The following is a 27175-nucleotide window of genomic DNA, read 5'->3' as shown; positions in this document are numbered from 1 at the left end:
AACTGCCATCTGGTTTCTGTACAAATTGTAAATAGCCTTTCGCTCCCTGTATTTCACCCCTGCCACCTTCAGAATTTGGAAGGTATATAAGTACATTAATCTAATTCGTATAATACACTGAAGTGCCAAAGAAACTGATACACCTGCCTAATATCGTGTAGGGCCCTCGAGAGCACGCAGAAGAGCCGCAACACGATGTGGCATGGACTCAACTAATGTCTAAAGTAGTGCTGGAGAGAACTGACACCATGAATCCTGCAGGGTGGCCCCTAAAAATCCGTAAGATTACGAGGAGTAGAGATCTCTTCTGAACAGCGCGTTGCAAGGCATCCCAGATATGCTCAATAATGTTCATGTCTGGGGAGTTTGGTGGCCAGTGGAAGCGTTTAAACTCAGAAGAGTGTTCCTGGAGTCACTCTGTAGCAATTCTGGACGTGTGGGGTGTCGCATTGTCCTGCAGGAGTGGCCCAAGTCGGTCGGAATGCACAGTGCACATTAATGGATGCACGTGATCGGACAGGATGCTTATGTACGTGTCACCTGTCAGAGTCGTATCTAGACATATCAGGGATCCCATATCACTCCAACTACACACGCCCCACACCATTGCAGAGCCTCCACCAGCTTGAATAGTCCCCTGCTGACAGGCAGTGTCAATGGATCCATGGGGTTGTCTCCATACCCGTACATGTTCATCCGCTCGGCACAATTTGAAACGACACTCGTCCGACCAGGCAACATGATTCCAGTCATCAACAGTCCAATGTCGGCGTTGGCGGGCTCAGGAGAGGCGTAAAGCTTTGTGTCGTGCAACCATCAAAGGTACACGAGTGGGCCTTCTATTCCGAATGCGCATATCGATGATGTTTCGTTGAATGGTTCACACGCTGACACTTGTTGATGGACCAGCATTGAAATCTGCAGCTATTTGTGGAAGGGTTGCACTTTTGTCACGTAGCACGATTCTCTTCATTCGTTGTTGGTCCCGTTCTTGCAGGATCTTTTTCCGGTCGCAGCGAAGTTAGGGATTTGGTGTTTTATCGGATTCCTGTTATTCACGGTAGACTCGTGAAATGGTCGTGCGGGAAAATCCCCACTTGAGCGTTACCTCGGAGATGCTGTGTCCCATTGCTCGTGCGCCGGCTATAAGACCACGTTCAAATTCACTAAATTCTTGATAACCTGCCATTCTGGCAGCAATAACTGATCTAACAACTGCGCCAGACACTTGTTGTCTTATACAGGCATTACCGACGGCAGCGCCGCATTCTACTTGTTTACATATCTCTCTATTTGAATACGCATGCCTATAGCAGTTTCTTTGGTGCTTCAGTGTATTTTCATTAGTCATGTAACATAATTTTATTTGTTCGCTTGCGTTTGGTTTGGATTATTTAAAGGAAATTCGACGGGTAACTATTATACCTACTTATGAAGATTTGTAAAGAGACTATTCTGAATTAACTACTCTGAATTAAATTAACTACTCTGAATTAAACGTCTATTTACTTTTTGTCAGTAACAATATTTTTGTAACGAAGGTATATCTAATCGTGTTAATGTTATAAACATAAAATTTTATGGAGATGCTGAATACTGAACGGATTTGGATGAAACTTTACAGTAATATAGCTTATATATCGGAATAAAACAAAGAGAAAATATTTCATTCTTATGAGTAATTCGAATAACGCGAGAGAAGTTGCAGGGTAGAAACCTTCTAATATTTATATGGTGTCATGATGAAATGTTGATTCTCTAACTCATTTTTAATTCAGTATTTTTATTTATCACATTATTTTGTAAGTAGTATATTTGCGAATACTTTGCTTTACTTCGAATGTTGCCTTTCCAACACAAACCTCCCCTATTTTTGTTACCTTCTAACTACATTATTTGAGTCTTACAAATTTCATGTAGTTGTTTTTGTAAAATTGTTGTTGTAGTATATTTGATGATTACAATTCGAAAGTAAAACGGTAAAAGCATTATTTAGCCTGGCCTGGATTTCAATTAATTACACCTACCTAATGTTTTTGGCGAAGCAGAGTAAGAAGAGCAAACAACCAGGTAAAAATAGTAGTGGCAAAAGTGATAGCAGCGAAGAAGGGCCGAAGTGGAAGAACATACCAGCCACTAGCGATGGTGTCGATTCCTGTTTTCACTTCAACTGTGTCAAGTGAACTTGTGCTCCCATCTGGATCTGAACCAGATGTTCCAATCCGTCCACGGTGTCTGTAATACAAGCTCTAGTATACAGAACTGCCAGACGGATCAACACCATCTTGAAGAAAAATCTGAACTTCAAAGGGAAATACAGAACAGGTTAACAGATGTTAAGGTTCCAACAAATGCAAAATTAGTCTCTTTTGATGTGAATAGCTTGTTCACAAGTATTCCAGTCAAAGATTGTGTAGATTTTGTGTGACAATCATTTTATTCACACAACATTAATCTAGAAGAACAGCTGAGAATTGTTAGTACAGTGGAATGTGGTTTAAATCAAAATTATTTTCGTTTTCAAGGGATTTATTATAAGCAAGCAGATGGTCTGACAATGGGCTTATTTTTATCCCCTTTCTAGCAGAAATGTTCATGGATAAGTGGGAGACTGATTCTCTTAAGAGGGGACCATTGGCAAACATGTTTTTTATTGCAATAGATATATTCATCATATTCTTTGCATGTGGAAAGTTTCCAATAGACAACTCCACAAATTTGGGAAAATATGAACGAGTGGTACACTATATAAAGATCAGCGTGGACTTAGGGGGACCGAGCATAAATTTCCTGGACATTAGCTTAAAGACAGAAGACAGCAAACATCAATTTAAAATTTATCGAAAAGACATCTTCACTGACACATTCGTCCCAGCTTCCCCCCAACATCCTACAGCCTATAAACATGCAGCATTCCAACATATATACCAATGTACCGAGAAGACTCTGACCAGAAAATTAATACAATAGAAACAATAGCCACAAATATTGAATCTAACTGCAACGTAATTGACAGAATTCTAAGTAAAAAGGTGAAGAACCAAGCCAGGTCCCTATTGCCCCCAGTGAAAAGCACAAACAAACTGGAAAAGAAATGGTGTAGGTTACCCTTTAGAAAGGGAACGTCAAACATGATAAGTAACCTTTTGAAGGTAAAGGGATTCTCTGTCCTTGTATATATCCCTCAGACAATAGGTAGATGCGCGTTCAATTCAAAAGACAAACAACCAGCCATCACAAAAACAGGGATTTACAAGGTAATATGCTGGGAATGTCAATATTGCTACGACGGACGTACTGAGAGGTCAATGTGTACGAGGTTTAAAGTACATCATAGAAGCTGGAGGTTGAAGAAGCCTGATTTAGCCTTTGCGGAACATTAGCTTAACAAAACCACAATACATAATGGATGTAGAAGTCTTACACACAGAGGGACAGGGGGCAAAATTCAGCCAGATAGTAATTCTAGAAATTAAAAAAAAAAAAAAAAAACAGATGAGTATATTTCCACACCTACTACTAAATGAGCAAACCCAATTAAATTATTCACCCCTTTTAGATGGTATCACAACTCCTAGACAGAAGTAAAACTTCGAGCCTCAGTCTATGAGTAGGTAAAAAGGTCTAGGCTGATGCATAACTTTATTCTTAGGTATGTTTAGTCATGTTAGTGTAATTGCTCAATGGTATAATTCCATATGTAATTTGTCAAAAAATTGTCATTGAAGTAATTTTACATATGCCAAGGATCGATACAGTAAGAAGTTGTTTATCTTTGCCTAGTCATATTTATCTTTGCTTTATCATCTTTGGCGTCAGTAATGTACTTGAAAATGGACGTACGACCCGGAAACTGCACAGTAACCATAATAAATTTTGTGAACCAAAGCCAAACAGTCTTTGTTTAGTTAATCAGTAATTTCAACTGTGATGTTCTGTGGTACTCATAACCTACTTCTAAGGGGCAAGAACAAAATGAAGGTGGTCTTGAAGACCTTGTAGAACTTGAAACTGAACCTGGTGACCAAATTATGAAAGCGTCGGTGTCGGTGACGATGATTAACGGGTATTTATTGGACAAATATATTTTACAAGAACTGACATGTGATTACATTTTCACGCAATTTGGGTGCATAGATCCTGAGAAATCAGTACCCACAACAACCACCTCTGGCCGTAATAACGGCCTTGATACGCGGGGGCACTGAGTCAAACAGAGCTTGGATGGCGTGTACAGGTACAGCTGCCCATGCAGCTTCAACACGATACCACAGTTCATCAAGAGTAGTGACCGGCGTATTGTGACGAGCCAGTTGCTCGGCCACCATTGACCAGACATTTTCAATTGTTGAGAGATCTGGAGAATATGCTAGCCAGGGCAGCAGTCGAACATTTTCTGTATCCAGAAAGGCCCGTACAAGACCTGCAACATGCGGTCGTGCATTATCCTGCTGAAATGTAGGGTTTCGCAGGGATCGAATGAAGGGTAGAGCCACGTGTCGTAACACATCTGAAATGTGACGTCCACTGTTCAAAGTGCCGTCAATGCGAACAAGAGGTGACCGAGACTTGTAACCAATGGCACGCCATACCATTACGCCGGGTGATAACGCCAGTATAGCGATGACGAATACATGCTTCCAATGTGCGTTCACTGTGATGTCGACAAACACGGATGCTGTAAACAGAACCTGGATTCATTCGAAAATATGACGTTTTGCCATTCGTGCACCCAAATTTGTCGTTGAGCACACCATCGCAGGCGCTCCTGTGATGCAGCGTCGAGGGTAACCGCAGCCATGGTCTCCGAGCTGATAGTCCATGCTGCTGCAAACGTCGTCGAACTGTTCGTGCAGATGGTTGTTGTCTTGCAAACGTCCCCCATCTGTTGACTCAGGGATCGAGACGTGGCTGCACGATCCGTTACAGCCATGCGAATAAGATCCCTGTCATCTCAACTGCTAGTGATACGAGGCCGTTGGGATCGAGCACGGCGTTCCGTATTACCCTCCTGAACCCACAGATTCCATATTCTGCTAACAGTCATTGGATCTCGACCAACGCGAGCAGCAATGTCGCGATACGACAAACCGCAATACCGATAGGCTACGATCTGACCTTTATCAAAGTCGGAAACGTGATGGTACGCATTTCTCCCCCTTACACGACGCATGACAACACCGTTTCACCAGGCAACGCCTGTCTACTGCTGTTTGTGTATGAGAAATCGGTTGGAAACTTTCCCCATGTCAGCACGTTGTAGGTGTCGCCACCGGCGTTAACCTTGTGTGAATGCTCTGAAAAGCTAATCATTTGCATATCACAGCATCTTCTTCCTGTCGGTTAAATTTCGCGTCTGTAGTACGTCATCTTCGTGGTGTAGCAATTTTAATGGCCAGTAGTGTACCTTTCCTACCACGTTAAAACTTCTGACATTGCACGCTCCGACTCCTAGCATGTTGCCCTCTCATTGTTTACTAAAAACTAAAAACTAAACTCCTCCCGAACAGGCCATGAAGGCCCAACGGTACCGGCCGGTAGCCGTGTCATCGTCAGACCACAGGCGTCACTGGATGCAGATATGGAGGGGCATGTGGTCAGCATACCGCACCCCCGGCCGTATGTCAGTTTCCGAGACCGGAGCCGCTACTTCTCAACCAAGTAGCTCCTCAGTTTGGCTCACAAGGACTGGGTGCACCCTGCTTGCCAACAGCTCTCGACAGACCGGATGACCACCCATCCAAGTGATAGCCCAGCCCGACAGTGCTTGACTTCGGTGATCTGACGGGAACTGGTGTCACCCCTGCGGCAAGGCCGTTGGCCTCATTGTTTCCTATTCAACCTTTTTCTCTTGGTCATCTCTCCCTGTTTGCACTTTCCTTGCGGAGATGAGAATGGGGGACGTGGGAAGCGAAATTAATCTGAAACTTTTGGCAGTGGAAGGATATAATGTCACTTTTTCAATTACAGTCACAGGCTATATGTTCTGTGGATACGCATTCTGTGTCTTTAATGCAGTGATTTCTGTTGCCTTCTCCATCATCAAGCTGCTGGTTATTGCTGACTCTTTCTCCTTTTAGGGGCAGTTTCCCACCCCAACGGTAAGAGGTTGCTCTGGAATTCTTGTTTGTTCCTCCGGCCCCTTTGACGAGACCGATGGTGAACCTTTATACCGTGAGCCTTCACCGCTCCCCCCTCTCCCCACCGCTGAAGATTTTTATTCAAAATTTAAGCAATTATTTGATTCGTGCTCAGAACTGAGATCGATTAGATTACTAATTAAAGACGTTACCCGTATACCACAATACTATAATTTGACCATCAACCAATACATTTCCGCCTTGTTAAGGCCAGTGGCCGTGCCCTACCCTCGAGGTGTCCTTGATGTTCTTCCTACAAGATATCGCAAGACCATACACTATACGTGCTGTCCTGACCTACCTCGATACAGAGGTCATTGCCAGCTGACCTAGTCACTACTCTCGCGCTCTGAAAACATTTGATTATGGGTTATTGGGACATCAAACTCATGTCAGGGACTAAGATTAATTAACTTTGGTGTGTGTGTGTGTGTGTGTGTGTGTGTGTGTGTGAGTGCGTGCGCGCGCGCAATTTTAATGGCCAGTAGTGTAATTAATGTATTGCGATCGCTGTAGCAGTGAAATACTGGCTATAAGCTGCCATGGCGCAGCACATGTTTTACTAGGCGCAATTACAGTCCGTTGCGCTTGTGTAAACAGCGCGGTGCAGTTGCAGCGACGAGAACCGTCGCACTCGCGCATCGCCTGCATTGTCGGAAGATGAAGGTGAGACAGGGAAATGCCCGTAAGCGCAGCACAGCGACAGAGAATCGATAAGGTTTGGGCTCGGGCGCGCAACTTCGAGAGTCGACCGCGCAGTCGACTGCTGCGCCGCGGAGGCGTCGTCGGCAGTGGCGGCAGCAGCAGCGCCGACGGTGGCGCCGAATCAATACGCGAAAGGCGGCGGGCGGTTACGGTGGGCGCAGGCGGGCCAGTGGAACGGCAGCCAGGGCTGCGCGCCACCGCAGCCGAAGATGGCCGACACAGAGTTTGAGGAGTTCCGCCACGCCTTCGAGCGGCTGCCGCAGCACATCAAAGCCCCGGCGCAGAGCTACACGTGAGTAGGGACGCTGGCCGCCGCTGCCGTGCCCAGCCGTGTCCGCCTCACGCTGACGTCGACTGCTCCTGCCTCCCCCCCCCCCCCCCCCTACTACCACCGCCACCTTCGCGACCCACATCTTGGCTCCCGCTGCTCGCCTCCCCCCACCTTGCGTTTTTGCCCTTACCACCTTGCCGATGCACTGCCGCTGCATTTCTTCTGCCTCTGTTGCTGTCACTTTCAATAAATAAGCGTACATCTAAGCCAGCGCATTACCGTCGCAACATCGTGTCTGTACATACGTAGTGTGCGGAAGTTCTCTGTGACTGCAGTGATATATCTCTCAAAACGTTCAGCACAACGCGTGGCAAACGAAAGAAACCTCACGGAGTTTTGTTACTAGTGTGCACCGAAATTAATCATGCTTTGCACTGTTGCGGTTGAGGTACCGGTTTTACCACAACGATCCACCTGTACAGGAAACGGAGTTCGAGTTTTGCTCTTTGCTAACATGCCAGGCTTTCTCTCTTAACCTTGCCGAGTTCTAGAAGTGTTCTCTTTCCATAGAGTTCTCGACGTCATTGCAAGGTCAGCAGCTGAAAAAAATCTATTGGCTGGCAATTCGATACAATTATCTACACTAGTGTTCTTGTTCGCATTCCAGAATGCAACTGTTAAATTCCCGACATTTCGATACTCTGCTTTTTCCCTTGTCATTCCATCTGATGGCTCTCGTTCTGAATGTACTGGTGCAGACGATTGTTAATACGTTAGGAAAGGTGATCATTATTATTATTATTATTTTTTTCGTAAGAGAATTCAGTGTGAAAATCCGAAGTTCAACTGTAGCACATCGACCAAAGAAAACCTAACTTCGAAGTATAGAAACGATATGTCAGAAACGATCAAATTCACTAACCTCCGTTGTGCTGCAAAGGTAGAAATAACAAGGAGGCCCAGATGTTATGTCACGTGTGGCGAACCACACGCAATGTAACTGGTTGTCACGCAAAAGGACGCAGAGTCCAGAAATTCGTCTGCAGCGACAGAGGAATGACGTAAATCATAGATATCGCAGATGGGCTGTAACTGCTTTCCGTATTATTGCACGATTGCATTAAGTGTGGACGAAGCGTGTTTGCAGCCTGAAGGCATGTGAATGTGAAAACCACTTGCAACCCCCCCCCCCCCCCCCCCAAATAAAATTGCATTCTGCTTCAGACTTTCATTCCATGACATTGTTACGCGAAAGTAACAAAAGACATAGACCTAGTTAAAACAGCACACGCTATGGGGCACGAATGTAAGACAGAGAAGTAGCTGAATTCCTTTCAGATTATGGTAGGGTCACAGGAACCGAAATATCGCAGTGTATCATCAGAAATAAATTACGACTGATAGCGATTTTCATAGGTGCCTGTTTTCCTCCATTTAACTGTCTGAAATAACTGGAAATGTTCAGTGTTAATTGCAACAGATGTCTACTTCAGCCCACCCATGGTGAGCAAATAGACAACGCTGTCATGCTAATAACGAAGAATATTTCTGTTGAAGTACCCCTTGAGGGATACAGAATCCACAGCTATGGAACAGTAATTTAACCCCTTCCTCCTTCGTACGACTGGTTACAGTCGGTTTCTGAACGTTAGTTAAAGGAAAGCATTCTGTAGGAAATGACCTTTCACAATAGGAGGTATGAATGCATAGCTCAAGAAGTTATGTCGACAATTCCTTGAATTTTGTATTGGAGATAGCGACGCTTCCCCTCTACTGTTCGTGTTTAGAACAGCATTCCGGGCCAGAGAAGCTAGAAAAATTACCGAGGAGTAGATGCCAGAACGACCGCTGCGTGTATGTGTTCAGGGAGTGGGGGATGTTTGTAGCAGGCAGGTATTCAGGGGAGAGGCGCGACACCGGAGATCGATAGCCATCAGGTGACTCCGTGGCTGACTCCGCCTGCTCACACCGCCGCTTCCTCGACTGAATTCAGTTTCCTTGCTGTCTCTTATCTACATAAAAAACGAACTCTCGAAGTCGTCATAGCGTGTGGACAACTGTCAATGGGGAAGCTACATGACAAAAATGTGGCACGTGTCCAGAGGTAGCACGTAATGTAACTACAGTCCCACTTGCAGGACTTCAGCTGACTTGCACTGTCAGAGTGACAGAAATTACGTGGAATTTATGTACTTATCATGCATCTACGACGGTATTGAAGCTTTTCCCCATCTGACACCGCCATTAGCTTCTTCTTCAAGCTTCCCTCCCTTTCCACCCTCTCTTCCTCTCTTTCTCTCTCTCTCTGTGAGTGTGTGTGTGTGTGTGTGTGTGTGTGTGTGTGTGTGTGTGTGTGCGTGTGTGTGTGTGTCCTGACAGTGACTCAGCACGTCATCAACAAATTGTAAACATCAGATGTTTTTCTGACTTGGAAAAAAAATCATTAATGGAGTTCCTCAATGTTTATCAACGTTAGGACCACTGTCGTTTCTCATTTATGTAAATGATCCCCCATTCAATGCGCATCGCGCAGAATTCTTTTTATAGACGACACACATATTTCCATTAGTCCCAATAAACACAGAAAAACAGCGAAAACTGCAAATAATGCCTTTGACTGAAGTATTGACTGGTTTTTACAAGTACATTCTCTCTTAATTATCTAAAAATATGGCATGTTCAATTCTACAAAGGGTATAATTCCAGTGATAGATTTAAATAATGGGGGACAGTTAATAATAATAGCTAGTATCTTTAAAATGTTTGTTTTTATGGATTGATTGCGTTTAAAATGGTTAAAAACCCATTTTAGAATTTCTTAAACAATCCAGTTAATCTATTTTGCACCTCATATTATTGCAAGTTTTGGAGACCAAAAACTTACCAGTTCTACACACTTTGTGTAATTCGATTCAATAATGCCGGAAAAATTGTACGGCTGCGTGATATATCTTCAGAAAAAGCCTTCATCGCACGAAAGTGTTTGTAGCTCTCATCCACGATCGTCAAGTGGACAACTGTAGCTAAAAAACGTAACGACGTATTAACACCACATATTTTCTCCACCAGTGTTTATTGTAAATAATACTTCGGCGTTCAAAAGAAAACAGGCTATCATAATTACAATACAATAATTACTTTTCGTTAGTATAAACTTTATCACGAAAAGGGGTGAATATTGCTGCTGCTAAAAACGTTGGCAACAGCCCCAGTGCAGCAGGTGACTAACGGAAAACAAAGTCAAATTTCAAAGTATTCTGAGGAATTCCTTCTATTCCAAAGAAAAAATTTTACTCACAAACTTGTAGCTTATTAAGTATTACATAAATTCACCCGTTCCAATTTGTAACGATGAACACACAGACACGCACACACACACATACATTCACATGCACGCACAAGTGCGCTCGCGCTTTTTGTGTTGTATTCATAGCGAAGGTTAATAGGACGTCCCAAGAGGAAAAGTCACCCTTCTGAAAAGCTATACGACTGGTGACATAGAGCAAAGAATGTGCTGGTCACATAGAGCAAAGAATGCGCCGCAGACATAAGCTCTATTTTGAATGGTTCCCGAAATAAGTGCTTGTAAATGTGTGTTCCCGTTTGTATGATGGCTTTATTTCATTGTTGATATGATCATTGTTAATTTCATACTTATCGCGTTAGAAATATAGAACAGTGAATAACATTTTTGCTATAGTTCATGAACAGTTCCCAAAATGCTACAGTTTTGTACCTTTAGTGTTCTACTAGGACTAGCAATATAAGAAGTTCCCTACGTTCTTTTACAAGATCAGCAATATCAGTTATTAGTAGTTCACCTCAGGTATCCAGTTTTCTTCTGTACACTTCTGTCTCCATTTAATCACATAATGAAAAACATGAGTTAGTGACAGATGTATTACTGAACCATCAATTTAACAATTCGTGGTTGCAAAATATTGACACAAATCGTACTCGGAACGACGTGTAAAAGTCACCTATGACTTATCTTAGAAGACAGGCTAAAGAAATGGAGATTTAGGAAATGGTTTTGATACTGTTGACTTGAATACAAAAATGGCTCTGAGCACTATGGGACTCAACTGCTGAGGTCATTAGTCCCCTAGAACTTAGAATTAGTTAAACCTAACTAACCTAAGGACATCACAAACATCCATGCCCGAGGCAGGATTCGAACCTGCGACCGTAGCGGTCTTGCGGTTCCAGACTGCAGCGCCTTTAACCGCACGGCCACTTCGGCCGGCGACTTGAATACACTCTCTGGCATTCAGGAGTTATCAGGGATAAAATATAGATAGTGAAAAGGCTGTCTACAAGTTCTGCTGCAGTTATAAGATTCGAAGAATATGAGAGGGGTGAGACAGGGTTGCTGTTTACCTTTCATATTATACAATATGCACGTAGAGCTAGCAGTAAAGGAAACCAAGGAGAAATTTGGAAAGGGAATTGGGAGAAGCAGAATAAATGAGTGTTAGAGTATCGATTTGTGCGTCAGAGACAGTCGAATTAACTGATGCGATAGTATGCAACTGCTGATAAACACCACTCCATACTTCACGATGTAAATCTCGTCGTCTTCAGTCGTATGAGATACAAGCCCGCTTCTAGACCTTTTGATATTGCCGTGTTCAACTATGCACGTCCTGCATTTTTCTGGTGTCACCAACCCATGTCTTGCGTCTCTGTTCAACGTCTTTGAATTCAGCAAAGAACTTCCTTGCTCCATGTACCTTCAATTCGTCTGGCTACATGTCCCGCACATTTCCACTGAAATTTCACCACATTCATAATTACGTCCTCCACTCCACTCTACTCCCCTAATCCATTTGTTTGTTTACCTGCCTCTCTCAATAATTCCCAACCCTCTTCTCTCCCTTCTTTGGGATACTGACAGTTATTCATTGGCTCTCGCATTTAGAGTCAATGTCTCACAGCCGTAAATCAAAACTTGCAATAGATACTAATTGTAAATTTTCCTCTCCAGACAATTTTGTTTATTAGAAACGTTCCTGGTCATTCTTACTACTATTCCTATCACTTGTGTTGTATAGGTAGGCATTTCCCTCAGCTTGCCATAAAGACAGGTACAAACCTCAGCAGGTTCCATGATCAAGTTGTTAACTTGTACAGATTATTTGTGATATGTTGGTTATACATTATCAACCTAGTGTCAAACTTTCTTTGTTAAGTTTCTCCTCTGTTTCTGAAGATTATGTGCACTAGATGCAAACAGCATGAGGTCAACAGAAAAAAAGAAGTTGGATCACACATATCAAATTAACACATATTTCTGTTTTCTTACCAACACTGGTACTTGAAAACTAGCCCCAGAACTGTAGATGATAGTTTTGGTGATATGAATTCTCATTGCCTGAGTCCTATCTCAATTCTGAATTTATTGTTTTCCTTATGAAGACTAATGAAAGCTTCAGGATTAACGTACTTTATTCTTCAGCATAATAATATGTTGAATCAGTGCCTTGTTCCATGACGTGTATCACCAAATTTATTATTTTTTTAAATGTGTTACTCGTTGTCAAAGAGACAACAACACTGGTGTATAGATCTGAATGATATTCAGAGAAATTCTCATAATAAAACGGTTTGATTTGTTTACCATTTGATCTTCCCCCCGCTTATGACAGTGGAAGGATACAAACATCGATTCCGTACCTGGCGGATCGAATCTACCCTGACACTTCTTTGCTGCAGTGCAGCGGCATCGCTGACGGGGATTTCCCATAGTTCTCGAAGGAACAGGTTGGCGCCTGGAAATCGTTTGGCGTGAAGGAGCGAGTCAGTCTCGCCAGAGCCATCAAGCGAGTAGGATGTGTATGTATGTGTGAAAAGCGATCATGGTTAAAATAATAATTTTGAAGCACAATATCAATTGTTTATCAGGGGAGTTGTTATATAATTAAAAGGCGATTGCATTGTAAGGAAACGGCAGTTGGAAACCCACACAAGCTGTTGATAGATGAGTGACTGTAATTGTAGTGCGAGTGCGATCAGAACAGTAGGGATGTGATACTTAAAGTTAAAGGAAAATAAATTATGTCGTGCAAAAGTGTTCACATATTGCAAGCTTTTAATTATTATTAGAAAATTGAGTATGTCTGCACTTCAAAACTGGCTACTTCCGAATGTCCGATGACCCAGCCCAACGACACAAGTAATGATCAAATGTAAATCAATAATAATACAGAGAGACGTCTTATGACAGTCAAAAATGGCTCAAATGGCTCTAAGAACTATGGTACTTCTGAGTCATCAGTCCCCTAGACTTAGAACTACTTAAACCTAACTAACCTAAGGACATCACACACATCCATGTCCAAGGCAGGATTCGAACCTACGACCGTAGCAGCAGCGCGGTTCCGGACTGAAGCGCCTAGAAACGCACGGCCACAGAGGCCAGCTACGACAGTCATATACCATCCTGTTTGATACTATTCAATTTGTCTTCCATCTTCACGAATCCATCTTAAAGTTCTCGGTTCTGTAATTTATTGCCGTCAAATACCTGTTATCATATATAAACTGCTCAAAAACGTGTTCACCATCTTCTTGACTCTTATAATCTGTTCTTTTTTACGGCAAAAGCTCTTTGCTAAAAATCCTTTGTTCACAATAAATCGCTATGTACATCCACCTGTTGAGTAAATGTGCATTCTCAGTGGAGCTACGTAGATAGTGCGGTGTGTCTAATCGTGAACGGTGAAGTGCCGCTCGTGTACCGCGTTCAGACTGTCAACACAGGAACTCATCCACCAAACTGGCGCACACCATAATGGCGTCATCCGAACTATAAGCCTCTACCGTGAGGTGCAAAACACTGGAGACCTGCTTCCTAGTGGTCAGCCGCTGTCGCAACCACGTAGCCACAGATTATCATTCGTAGGTTCTCCGAGGCGAATGAAGCAGGAGGCGACTGGGTGGGTTGTGTCGCCCCTGCCAGCACACAACCCTCTCCATAATGTAAATTCAGCCTCTAGGTTAAGGAGGATGAGTGGGGTGACACGAAAGAGTAGACTAAGGAATGAGTACATCGGAGGAACAGTGAAAGTGGGATCCATAGGGAAGAAGATCCAAGGAAGTAGGCTAAAATGGTATGGACATGTGCAGAGAAGAGGGGGAGGAGAGTTGAAGGCCTAGAAACTGTAGGATCAAGGAGAAGAGGAAGACCGAAACTGAGGTGGAAAGACAAGGCAGCAGGGGACCTATGGGAGAAAAGATGGCTCAGAGAAGAAGCACTGGATAGGCATTTATGGAAGAGAAGGATCCAGCAAAGCAACACCGACCCCACATGACGTGGGAAAAGGTTGAGATGATGGATGGATGGATGGTGTCGATTAGGACTAATAGTAGAACACCATCCATCCCCCCCCGCCCCCCCCCCCCCACAGCCCCCTCTCCCAGCACTGTCTTGTGCGAAGGAGTTGGGTACGGAAACCCTGTAATGGACTTTGGATCAGACGCATTGTTTTCTCTTCTGCAACGAATGCGGCATTTGTCTTATGCCTGACGATCGTCGTAGAAGTGTGTGGAGGCTAACAATCGTAAGTTTACGTCTCAGACCTGCAGTGGCACGGGTTCTGGATGGAACCGCTACCTTGTAATGGATCAGACGCCCCTCGTCGCTGTCAAGATTAAATTGAGAGCTGTGCAGAAAAGTGACAGGGTCCAACAAGCTACTGTTCAACAATCACTCAACATGTAGACTATGGGTCTGTCACATACGACGGTAACACACGAAGACACTGGGCTCACCTTTCTCCAAGTGACACGAATCTACAGAATGGAATGGCCTGAGATGTACGCTGATCTGAACCCCTTTGATCGTGCTTGGTACCAGTTGTAACTTGCAATGCTTCATGCAGGAACACTCTTCATGCTACAGATGACTTCAGGAGGACTGTGGCCGAAGAAAGCACGTCACTACCGCCTTCTGGACAACGTGCTGGGGAGGGTCCAAGCACGTTACAGAGCACATGGTGGAGCAACACCGAGTGAGGTGGCGCTGTGGTCAGCACACCGGACTTGGATTCGATAGGATGGCAGTTTAAAAAATGGTTCAAATGGCTCTGAGCACTAAGGGACTTAACTTCTGAGGTCATCCCCTAGAACTTAGAACTACTTAAACATAAGTAACCGAAGGACATCACACACAACCATGCCCGAGGCAGGATTCGAACCTGCGACCGTAGCGGTCGCGCGGTTCCACACTGTAGCGACTAGAACCGCTCGGCCACCCGACCGGCGATGGCAGTTTAAATCCCTGTTCGTCGATCCAGATTGAGCTCCTCCGTGATTTCCCTAAATCGCTCACGGCAATTGCCTAGATGGTTCCTTTGAAAGGGCACGGCCTATTTACTACCCCGTCCTTCCGTGTTCGGACCTTGCGCTCCGTCTCTAGTGACCTTATTGTCGACGGGATGTTGGATGAGCGGTTCTAGACGCTTCAGTCTGGAACCGCGCTGCTGCTACGGTCGCAGGTTGGAATCCTGCCTCGGCCATGGATTTGTGTGATGTCCTTAGGTGAGTTATGTTTATGTAGTTCTAAGTATAGGGGACTGATGACTTCAGATGTCAAGTCCCATAGTGCTTAGAGCCGTTTGAACCATTTTTAACTGTATGTGGCTAATTGGCTGCAATTTTATTAAATAAAATCTTAAGAGGTAGCACAAAAAAGTGATAAACTTCCTATGTTTATTGTCGGACAGCCACGCTATGGTTCATGTCGAATGGTACGGCGTATATCAACACCACTATCTTTTTACTCTTCTGACACACTTACGAAGTGTGTTACGGGGTAAACTCAAGCGCCGGCACGCCAGTCGGAAACTAGAGAGAGGAGAAGGCTGTGAGAAGAAGTCAACCAATCGCACGCTGACCGGACCTCCCTCCAGGACGACGACGCGACAGCGGCGGCTCCTATGTGAAAAGCACATAAACGCCGCGACCGACTGCAGACGGCCTAGTTCAATAGCAGCGTGAACTCTAGTCACTTCGCTTGTACTCTGTATGTAGCACAGACTTGTGGTTGTTTATACTGAGAAAGATTGATTATTTTGTATGTCGCCCTTTGCTTGCGACACATCTGTGTAATTGAGAAAGTTAAGTACTGTATCTTTTCTTATTGTAATAAAACTCATTAATACCACTTTTTCCAATGTTTGTCTCGCGAACTGAGTATGCAGGCTTCCTAGACACCACAAAATGTGTACGGGATGAATTACTACCGTTAAGCCCCCAATTTGTTTGATATTACAGTCATACGGGTTAGAGTCACTGCTGCAAAATACTAACGCGAATTATTTACAGACGAATGGAAAAACTAGTAGAAGCGGACCTCGGGGAAGATCAGTTTGGATTCCGTAGAAATGTTGGAACACGTGAGGCAATACTAACCTTACGACTTATCATAGAAGCTAGATTAAGGAAAAGCAAACCTACGTTCGTAGCATTTGTAGACTTAGAGAAAGCTTTTGACAATGTTGGCTGGAATACTCTCTTTCAAATTCTGAAGGTGGAAGGGGCAAAATACAGGGAGCGAAAAGCAATTTACAATTTGTACAGAAAGCAGATGGCAGTTATAAAAGTCGAGGGACATGAAAGGGAAGCAGTGGTTGGGAAGGGAGTGAGACAGGGTTGTAGCCTCTCCCCGATGTTATTCAATCTCTATATTGAGCAAGCAGTGAAGGAAACAAAAGAAAAATTCGGAGTAGGTATTAAAATCCATGGAGAAGAAATAAAAACTTTGAGGTTCGCCGATGACATTGTAATTATGTCAGAGACAGCAAAGGACTTGGAAGAGCAGTTGAACGGAATGGATAGTGTCTTGAAAGGAGGACATAAGATGAACATCAACAAAAGCAAAACAAGGGTAATGGAATGTAGTCGAATTAAATCGGGTGATGCTGAGGGAATTAGATTAGGAAATGAGAGACTTAAAGTAGTAAAGGAGTTTTGCTATTTGGGGAGCAAAATAACTGATGATGGTCGAAGTAGAGAGGATATAAAATGTAGACTGCCAATGGCAAGGAAAGCATTTCTGAAGAAGAGAAATTTGTTAACATCGAGTATAGGTTTAAGTTTCAGGAAGTCGTTTGTGAAAGTATTTGTATGGAGTGTAGCCATGTATGGAAGTGAAACATGGACGATAAATAGTTTGGACTGAATTATACCAAAGTCCTTTTAATGACACAGAAGTGACTCGTACTTACACGAACTATGATTGTTTTCTTGGCATTGTCAAACAGCATAACAATTAACTCATACAAATAATATTTAAATTGCATAAAATTTACTCTTTGCATTTCTGATGAAACACTTTGAACTGAAGGTGGAAGGTGAAGAATAGTTATTAAGACTGGGGCGTGGGGCGTGGACACGAGAACGTACATATTGTTAAACAAAATGTAATTACTCTACAATAATTACTTCGCTAGGGCTTGTGGCAAATAAACCTTAATGCATATTGCCTTTTTCCAAAAGTATCGTCGCTCTAGAATTGGCGCAAAAGTTCATCCACTATTTCAATCACATCAGGGAGCATCTCAAATAAAATTCATTCTCTGTACGGCACGTCCGCCATCAAAACTCCTCTTCGGCGATTCCTCTCTCTCTCTCTCTCTCTCAATCGATTCCTTCTTTTAACCAAATTGTACCACAATTTTTTCCCAAATTAGTTTCAGAACCTCCTAATGACTTACTCAACCTGTCTGTCTAATCTTCAGCATTATTTTTGCATCGCGACATTTCAAGAGTTTTCGTTTTCCCCTTGTCTGAACGATTTACCGTCCACGTTTCATTTCCGTACAAGGCTACACTGCAGACAAATACCTTCAGGGGACATTTCCTAACACTGAAATTTGTATTAGATGTTTAGAAATTCCTCATTCCCAGAAATGCTATTTTTGCTTTGGCCAGAGTGGGTTTTATACCTTCGGCCATCAGACGTTATGTAGCAGGTCATTTGTGACTTGTAGTGTCTTATTTTCTAATATAACTCCCTCAGCGTCGTCTGATTTAGTTCGACATTGCGTTACCCTCCTTTTGCTTTTATCGATGTTCAGCTTATAACCTCTTTTCGGAATGACATGTATTACATTTGAATGATCTTCTAAGAGTTTGCTGTATTCTCCAGAATGACAATGTCATCGGTAAACTGTAAGCTTTTATTTCTTAATCTCCATAAACATACGTACTCAGAAAGCCATCGTACGGTGCATGGTGGAGGGAACATTGTACTGCTCCTAGCCGTTTCCTTTCCTCTTAAACTCGTAAATATAGCGACGGAAAAGTGACTATCTATATGTCTTAGTAAGAGCCCTAATTTGTATTATCTTCGTAGTCCTTACGCGAAATGTACATTGGCAGCAGTAGAATCATTCTGCAGTCAGCTTCAAATGACGGTTCTCTAATTTTTTTCAATAGTGATGCTCGAAAGCAAGGTAGCCTTCCGTCCAGGGATTCCCTTTTGAGTTCACGAAGCATCTCTGTAACACTCACGTGATATCGATCCTACCGGTAACAAATCTAGCTGCACACTTCTTAGGATGACACGCGTAAAGCTGAAATACTAAACACCTTTTTCCAAAGCTGTTTCACAGAGGAAGACCGCACTGCAGTTCCTTCTCTAAATCCTCGCACGAACGAAAAAATAGCTGACATCGAAATAAGTGTCCAAGGAATAGAAAAGCAACTGAAATCACTCAACAGAGGAAAATCCACTGGACCTGACGGGATACCGATTCGATTCTACACAGAGTACGCGAAATAACTTTCCCCCCTTCTAACAGCCGTGTACCGAAAGTCCCTAGAGGAACGGAAGGTTCCAAATGATTGGAAAAGAGCACCGGTAGTTCCAGGTTTCAAGAAGGGTCGTCGAGCAGATGCGCAAAACTATAGGCCTATATCTCTGACATCGATCTGTTGTAGAATTTTAGAACACGTTTTTTGCTCGCGTATCATGTCACTTCTGGAAACCCAGAATCTACTCTGTAGGAATTGACATGGATTCCGGAAACAGCGATCGTGTGAGACCCAACTCGCTTTATTTGTTCATGAGACCCAGAAAATATTAGATACAGTCTCTTAGGTAGATGCCATTTTCCTTGACTTCCGGAAGGCATTCGATACAGTTCCGCACTGTCGCCTGATATACAAAGTAAGAGCCTACGGAATATCAGACCAGCTGTATGGCTGGATTGAAGAGTTTTTAGCAAACGGAACACAGCATGTTGTTCTCAATGGAGAGACGTCTACAGACGTTAAAGTAACTTCTGGCGTGCCACAGGGGAGTGTTATGGTACCATTGCTTTTCAGAATATATATAAATGACCTAGTAGATAGTGTCGGGAGTTCCATGCGGCTACTCGCGGATGATGCCGTAGTATGCAGAGAAGTTGCAGCATTAGAAAATTGTAGCGAAATGCAGGAAGATCTGCAGCGGATAGGCACTTGGTGCAGGGAGTGGCAACTGACCCTTAACATAGACAAATGTAATGTATTGCAAATACATAGAAAGACGGATCCTTTATTGTATGATTATATGATAGCGGAACAAACACTGGTAGCAGTTACTTCCGTAAAATATCTGGGAGTATGAGTACGGAACGATTTGAAGTGGCATGATAATATAAAATTAATTGTTTGTAAGGCGGGTGCCAGGTTGAGATTCATTGTGAGAGCCCTTAAAAATGTAGTACATCAACAAAGGAGGTGGCTTACAAAACCCTCGTTCGACCTATACTTAAGTATTGCTCATCAGTGTGGGATCCGTACCAGATCGGTTGACAGAGGACATAGAGAAGATCCAAAGAAGAGCTTCGCGTTTCGTCACAGGGTTATTTGGTAAGCGTGATAGCGTTACGGAGATATTTAGCAAACTCAAGTGGCAGACTCTGCAAGAGAGGCGCTCTGCATCGCGGTGTAGTTTGCTGTCCAGGTTTCGAGAGAGTGCGTTTCTGGATGAGGTATCGAATATATTGCTTCCCCCTACTTATACCTCCCGAGGAGATCACGAATGTAAAATTAGAGAGATTCGAGCGCGCACGGAGGCTTTCCAGCATTCGTTCTTCCCGCGAACCATACGCGACTGGAAGAGGAAAGGGAGGTAATGGCAGTGGCACGTGAAGTGCCCTCCGCCACACACCGTTGGGTGGCTTGCGGAGTATAAATTAGATGTAGATGTAGAACTGCTTTGGTGTTTGCGATCTGGTGGGGATCCCAAACACTCGAGCGGTACTCGAGAAGATGTCGCACAAGTATTATATATGTAGTCTCTACAATTCAGCCATACTTTCCTAAAATTATCCCAATAAACCGAAGTCGATCATTCGCCTTCGGTACAACCATCTTTACGTTCTCATTCCATTTCATATCGCTTTGCAACGTTACATCTAATTATTTAATATACGTGACACTGTTATATTTGAAGATTATGAGATTTTTATTCTCTTATACTCATATCATTAACTTACACTTTCCTACATTTAGTGAAAGTCGCCATCTATCAGACAAACTAGTGGTTTTCTATCCTCCCACAATCACTCAATAACAACACCTTCCCCTATACCACAGCGTCTTCAGCGGACAACCGCAGATTGCTGGTTATCCTGTCCGTCAGATCGTTTACGTACCTAGAGATCATGGGCGGCCTGTCAGACTTTCCGCAGGCTCTCCTGACGGTACGCTTGTCGCTGATGAACACTCGCCGTGGCGGACAATATACTGGCTTCTAATACTGAAAAAGTCCTCGAGCCACTCACGAATCAGGGAATCTGTTGCATATGCTCGTATCTTTGTGAACAGTCTGCAGTGGGGTATCATGTAGAATGATTTTCCGAAATCTAGAAATATCAAATCTGCCTGTCGCCCTTCATCCATAGTTCGCAGTGTATCATGTGAGAAAAGGTCCATCTGAGTTTCGCACGAGCGATGCTTTCTAAAATAAAAAAAAATGGCTCTGAGCACTATGGGACTCAACATCTTAGGTCATAAGTCCCCTAGAACTTAGAACTACTTAAACCTAACTAACCTAAGGACATCACACACACCCATGCCCGAGGCAGAATTCGAACCTGCGACCGTAGCAGTCCTGCGGTTCCGGACTGCAGCGCCAGAACCGCTAGACCACCGCGGCCGGCCGATGCTTCTAAAACCGAGCTGATATGCGCACAGAAGCTTTTGTGTCTCCTGAAAACTTATGTATTCGGCATTACGAGGGCGTGTTGAAAAGTAACACCTCTGAATTTTTATTTTTGTTCAAAATGAAATTCTTCCAGCTGTACTTAAGATTTTATATTTACTTCGCTACCACTTTCGATGTTGCGTCAACGCCATCTTCAGGCCCTACACTTAGATGAAATCAGTTGTGTGTGGCTCAGTCTACAAGTCCGCGGTGAGACCAACACGTGCTCCACGTGGATGGCTGGCAGTTACTAGTTATCCTATTCTGTTTAATGTTCAGTGACGAGATGCGTTCCATTTAAAAGGCAAACTCAATCGCCTCAGCGTAAGAGTTTAGGAACCACAATCAAAAATGGTTCAAATGGCTCTGAGCACTATAGGACTTAACATCTGAGGTCATCAGTCCCCTAGAACTTAGAGCTAATTAATCATAACTAACCTAAGGACATCACACACATCCATGCCCGAGGCAGCATTCGAACCTGCGACGTAGCAGTCGCGCGGTTCCAGACTGAAGCGCCTAGAACCAGTGGGCCACACCGGCCGGCAAACCACGAGCCCCTCATAGCATAGTCTGACACGAGGGAGACTCTCCAAAAGCTTCATCTACATTTCGACGTTTCCCGAGTAAGGATTTACGGTCCTTTCTTGTCGTGGGAAAGACAGCTATAGAAATTATGTAGCTGGCAGTTTTACAGAGTGTCAGCAGCGTGGAGTAAACGGAAGGGCACGATAAACATGGGTTGTAAAACAGGCGACTTCAGGTGGGATAGCATTCGCCGAAGGCTGCTGTGTGCACCGTGGAGGTAGGGAGGCGCCTTTGGTGAGGCGAGACAATTCGCCCGGGAGGGCAGTCCTTAATCCGCACCGGCAGGAGTTGGCGAAATTCTAGACCGCCTGGCCCTCGTTCATATGTCCTAAAAAATTTTATGGAAATGTCTGTTGTATGCTTCGACTAGCAAGCAACAACAAGCAAGCAACAACAAGCTCTGTGTAGAAACGCAGAGGGAGAACGGCGCCAGTCTTTCAACAGGAAAAAAATGCCTTTGTGAAAGCAACAGGGAGAGGTGGGAAGGCATTAATGACCCTACGCCCTCGGCAGAACACGCCACGTTAGGAGCGAGGTTTCCATAAACTGTCAGACTGCAGCTTCCTCGTCCCATAATACTTGCAGTCGGGCACTCTTGAAAAAAGCATACATGGATCTTGGAAGGTTTTGGGAAACATGCTGTTACGTTGAATAATAGGCTCATTTGAATCACCGACAAGGCAGAGCTGAAATACACTACTGGCCATTAAAAGTGCTACACCACGCAGATGACGTGCTACAGACGCGAAATTTAACCGACAGGAAGAAGTTGCAGTGATATGCAAATGATTAGCTTTTCAGAGCATTCACACAAGGTTGGCGCTGGTGGCGACACCTACAACTTGCTGACATGAGGAAAGTTTCCAACCGATTTCTCATACACAAACAGTAGTTGACCGGCATAGTGTGGTGAAACGTTGTTGTGATGCGTCGTGTAAGGAGGAGAAATGCGTACCATCACGTTTCCGACTTTGATAAAGCTCGGATTGTAGCCTATCGCGATTGCGGTTTATCGTATCGCGACATTGCTGTTCGCGTTGGTCGAGATGCAATGACTTAGCGGAATATGGAATCAGTGTGTTCAGGAGGGTAATACGGAACGCCGTGCTGGATCCCAACGGCCTCGTATCACTAGCAGTCGAGATGACAGGCATCTTATTCGCATGACTGTAACGGATCGTGCAGCCACATCTCGATCCCTGAGTCAACAGACGGGGACGTTTGCAAGACAACAACCATCTGCACGAACAGTTCGACGACGTTTGCAGCAGCATGGACTATCAGCTCGGAGACCGTGGCTGCGGATACCCTTGACGCTGCATCACAGACAGGAGCGCCTGCGATGGTGTACTCAACGACGAACCTCGATGCACGAATGGCAAAACGTCATTTTTTTCGGATGAATCCAGGTTCTGTTTACAGCATATTGATGGTCGCATCCGTGCTTGGCGACATCGCGGTGAACGCACATTGGAAGCGTGTATTCGTCATCGCCATACTGGCGTATCACCCGGCGTGATGGTATGGGGTGCCATTGGTTACACGTCTCGGTCACCTCTTGCTCGTATTGACGGCACTTTGAACAGTGGTCGATCCCTGCGAAACTCTACATTTCAGCAGGATAATGCACGACCGCATGTTGCAGGTCCTGTACGGGCCTTACTGGATACAGAAAATGTTCGACTGCTGCCCTGGCCAGCACATTCTTCAAATCTCTCACCATTTGAAAACGTCTGGTCAATGGTAGCCGAGCAGCTGGCTCGTCACAATACGCCAGTCACTACTTTTGATGAACTGTGGTATAGTGTTGAAGCTGCATGGGCAGCTGTACCTGCACACGCCATCCAAGCTCTGTTTGACTCAATGCCCAGGCGTATCAAGGCCGTTATTACGGCCAGAGGTGGTTGTTCTGGGTACTGATTTCTCAGGATCTATCCACCCAAATTATTTGAAAATGTAATCACATGTTAATTGTAGTATAACATATTTGTCCAATGAATACCCGTTTATCATCTGCATTTCTTCTTGGTGTAGCAATTTTAATGGCCAGTGGTGTAATTTGCTTGTGTTAGTTGGAAACAGGAAGCCCTTTGGCGCAAAAATATGGAAATTTCATTGGACAGACTGCTGTGATGCAGACTTTTTTACAAAAGAAGTGGAGGACGTTCTCCAGCTGGATTCGCAGGCAGTTTTTATTCTTATTGTGTGGGAGGACGCTCCAGCAAAATTGATCCTTGTCACTGAATAACTGCTGGTAAGATTTTTTTAATTTCTACGAAGGACGAGATTAGGCGCTAAGGAGACACTTCAGACTCTGCGTGCAGGAGAAACCCTTCGAATTCTGCTCGTTGACTTCGGTTTCCGTCTTCAGAGTGAATAGTAGTTACTTCAGTTGCAGTTTCAACTGAAGAAAAATGTAAAGTTTGGTCTAGGTAGCGTTTTAAGTTTCACAGGCATCGGATTCGACAGAGTCACAGCCTGGAGCAGACCTCCGATGTTGCACTGGTCACGCTTATGCCAGCGCACCTAACGAGTCAAGAGCAGTACTGGCGGCAACAAAACAACGCAGTTAAAACTGGTAGTCTCTGCAGTCGGCTTCAGCTGGTGTAGGACGCGAGTGTTCTCAGTGAACTTAGTTTTTCATGAGCTGAAGGAATACACCTTTCTAGCACGCGTAACATTAATAACTCAGGTTTATGGCAATCACTGTCGTCGGATTGCGGTAACGGATCGGTCCTGCTATGAGTTCCTGATCTCGAATCTCCGCCAATTATAGGGCCTTGTAATTGTTTCATGTACGTTGGAAAAACTTTGTAAATGCAAAGGATAATTAAAGATGTTCACTGCAACTACTACACACTTTTATGGCAGGTTTTGTCATAAACAATAGAATATCTGGTGACCTTGGCTTTCATTACGCGAGAATCTTACCTGACCACAAAATTAAATAGTAGTGTCACTGTTCCCTGAAGTATGTAAAGCAATATTTTAGCGTTAATTAAATATCCTTGCTTAACAACTGATAATTAAGTCTTCATTGGGTATCCACATGCATATTCAGGCTACATATATAAAGCTACAGTCGGTGGAGTAGTACAGACTCAGTCTATATGTCTCCGTTTCCAACAACTACGTGTGCACAGTAAGAAGAGTGAATGCAGTAAGTCCACACTTGCAAAAGTATGGGACGGGTTTGACTGGCGGGTACGTACAGGGTGGTTATAATTTAACTTTCGTTACTTGTGCCAGCGTAGACGGAAACCTACTTAGCGTATTGGTACCCAGCTTTATAGATATGATGGTGAGACTGGCGCTGAAGGATCTGCGTTATTAGTAGAATACGGCGACGTAGTGCGCCAGTGCTCTTTCAGCTGCAGACAGACACATGGGTCTGTTCAAATGTTCAAATGTGTGTGAAACCTTATGGGACTTAACTGCTAAGGTCATCAGTCCCTAAGCTTACACACTACTTAACCTAAATTATCCTAAGGACAAACACACACACCCATGCCCGAGGGAGGACTCGAACCTCCGCCGGGATCAGCCGCACAGTCCATGACTGCAGCACCTGAGACCGCTCGGCTAATCCCACCCCGCTCACATGGGTCTGGAGAAGGTGAGCAGTGCGTTACTCGTAATGCAGTTTTATCAATACAATAGCAATAGTGTTGCTGTTCTTCGCGAGAATTGACACATTAAATGAACCGAAGCTGAAAAACATGTTTCGGGAGTTCGAATTAACCAGGGATTTCGGACTTGCTCTTGGAAGAGACCGATGGTCAATTGCGCCACAAGGTACTGTTGCAATGATTCAGAAGGCTGGACGCAATGTGCGATCTTAAAGCAATCCACGATCTGTTTCACAAGAGCTGAACATTCCATGGTCCACAAATCGAAAAGTGCTGCGAACGATTGTCCTGCACTCTCTTCAATCTTTACTGCGTTTCCAGGCTGTTGTGGTTGCAGACTGTCGCTTTTGTAACCTAGAACGTAAACATGGTACCCAATCAACAAATGTTATCCTCTCTTATATAAATTAAAATGTGTTTCTTTCAATGATTTATTCGTAATTTTTCTCCCGCATGTCCTCACAAATATTTTCACAAAGTTTCATTGTCCCACGATCAATTGCTTGTCATGGGGGCCTTCTCAAGTTTCCAGTGGAGGGCATATTGATCGTCTGTGATCGAAAGCGTGGAAACTGTCTAAGCCTGTAACTGCAATGTTCCTTTACCCGATTCACCTCTAAGGATTTTTTTTCCTACGTAGCTGGTGATAATTTTAGTGCATACCACGTGCCTTACGTGTTGGTACCTGATGGGTCTCTATTTTGTCGTGGCCCCTCTATCTCATTTCTTGCAATCTGGAATGCGTAATAATTTGCTCCCAGCAACAGTTTATCGGGAGTAACTGAAGCAATATAGCGTTCCAATGAATTGCAAAGAAAGCAGGGCATTCCTGTTTACAACGAGGAATGTCAACGCAGTTGATATCCGTTTGAACTACGGCAGCGCTATCTAGCAGGCCAACCACAGCGCCATCTGGTTCCCCCTTCAAGCTAGACGAGTTTCGTTCTTTGTAGTTTTTTCGTTTGATGCTTATTTCGTGAGATATATGGCCCGGTCACTCTCAATGGACCACCTTGTCGTGCACTACGACCTTTCTTTTTCTTTTTTTCTTTCCCACGAGGCCGGATAGCAATAGATAGCGGCACTGTTTGGTGTCTTGTTCCTTGTATTCCGGAAGGCGTTTGATACAGTTCCGCACGGTTGGCTAGCGAACAAAACACGAACTCACGGGATATCGGACCGGCCTTGTCACGGAATTGAGGACTTCCTCTTAGACAGAAGTGTGTCGTTCTAACGAGGTGAAATCGTCAGGCTTAGCAGCTTCTGCAGTACCGGAAGGACGTGTTCCAGGAGCGTTACAGCTGCCGATTTACCTAACTTCGGAAGGTCCAAGAGGCGGTCCGCGGGTAACTCTTTTGTGAATAGCAACACGCTACAACGCCATGAAGTTGTAGCAAAATTCACGAAGACCGAGAGAGATATGATACTAGCGTACTGGCAGTTGAACCTTGCATTGTGCATTACGAGAGATTTTAAAGTGGAGTGACTACGTTAAAAGATGTCTAATTTCACTGGGAACCGTGTGCACCACGACTGTATTATTGTCGATATATTTTGGATAAATGGCAGCATCGGTCGTAAATGTTGAAGCCCTTTATTGTACAGGTCGATTTCGGTCGCTCTGTGACTATCTTCAGTGCAA

At 44.1% G+C, this 27175-nt stretch overlaps 1 protein-coding gene across 1 annotated transcript in view; it reads left to right on the top strand.

The window, feature by feature from the left end:
* Positions 1–6800: 6800 nt before the first annotated feature.
* The window catches only part of LOC124795610 (JNK-interacting protein 1), a 359281-nt gene continuing 338906 nt past the window's right edge, over positions 6801–27175 (top strand). Inside the window, exons 1-2 of the mRNA XM_047259681.1 lie at positions 6801–6806; positions 6920–7137. Coding sequence (XP_047115637.1) covers positions 6801–6806; positions 6920–7137 — 224 coding nt within the window. The remainder of the gene's footprint in view (positions 6807–6919; positions 7138–27175) is intronic.

Source organism: Schistocerca piceifrons, chromosome 4 (genome assembly GCF_021461385.2).
Source record: "Schistocerca piceifrons isolate TAMUIC-IGC-003096 chromosome 4, iqSchPice1.1, whole genome shotgun sequence".
Classification (NCBI taxonomy): Eukaryota; Metazoa; Arthropoda; class Insecta; order Orthoptera; family Acrididae; genus Schistocerca; species Schistocerca piceifrons.
This window is presented reverse-complemented; position numbering and strand designations above follow the sequence as displayed.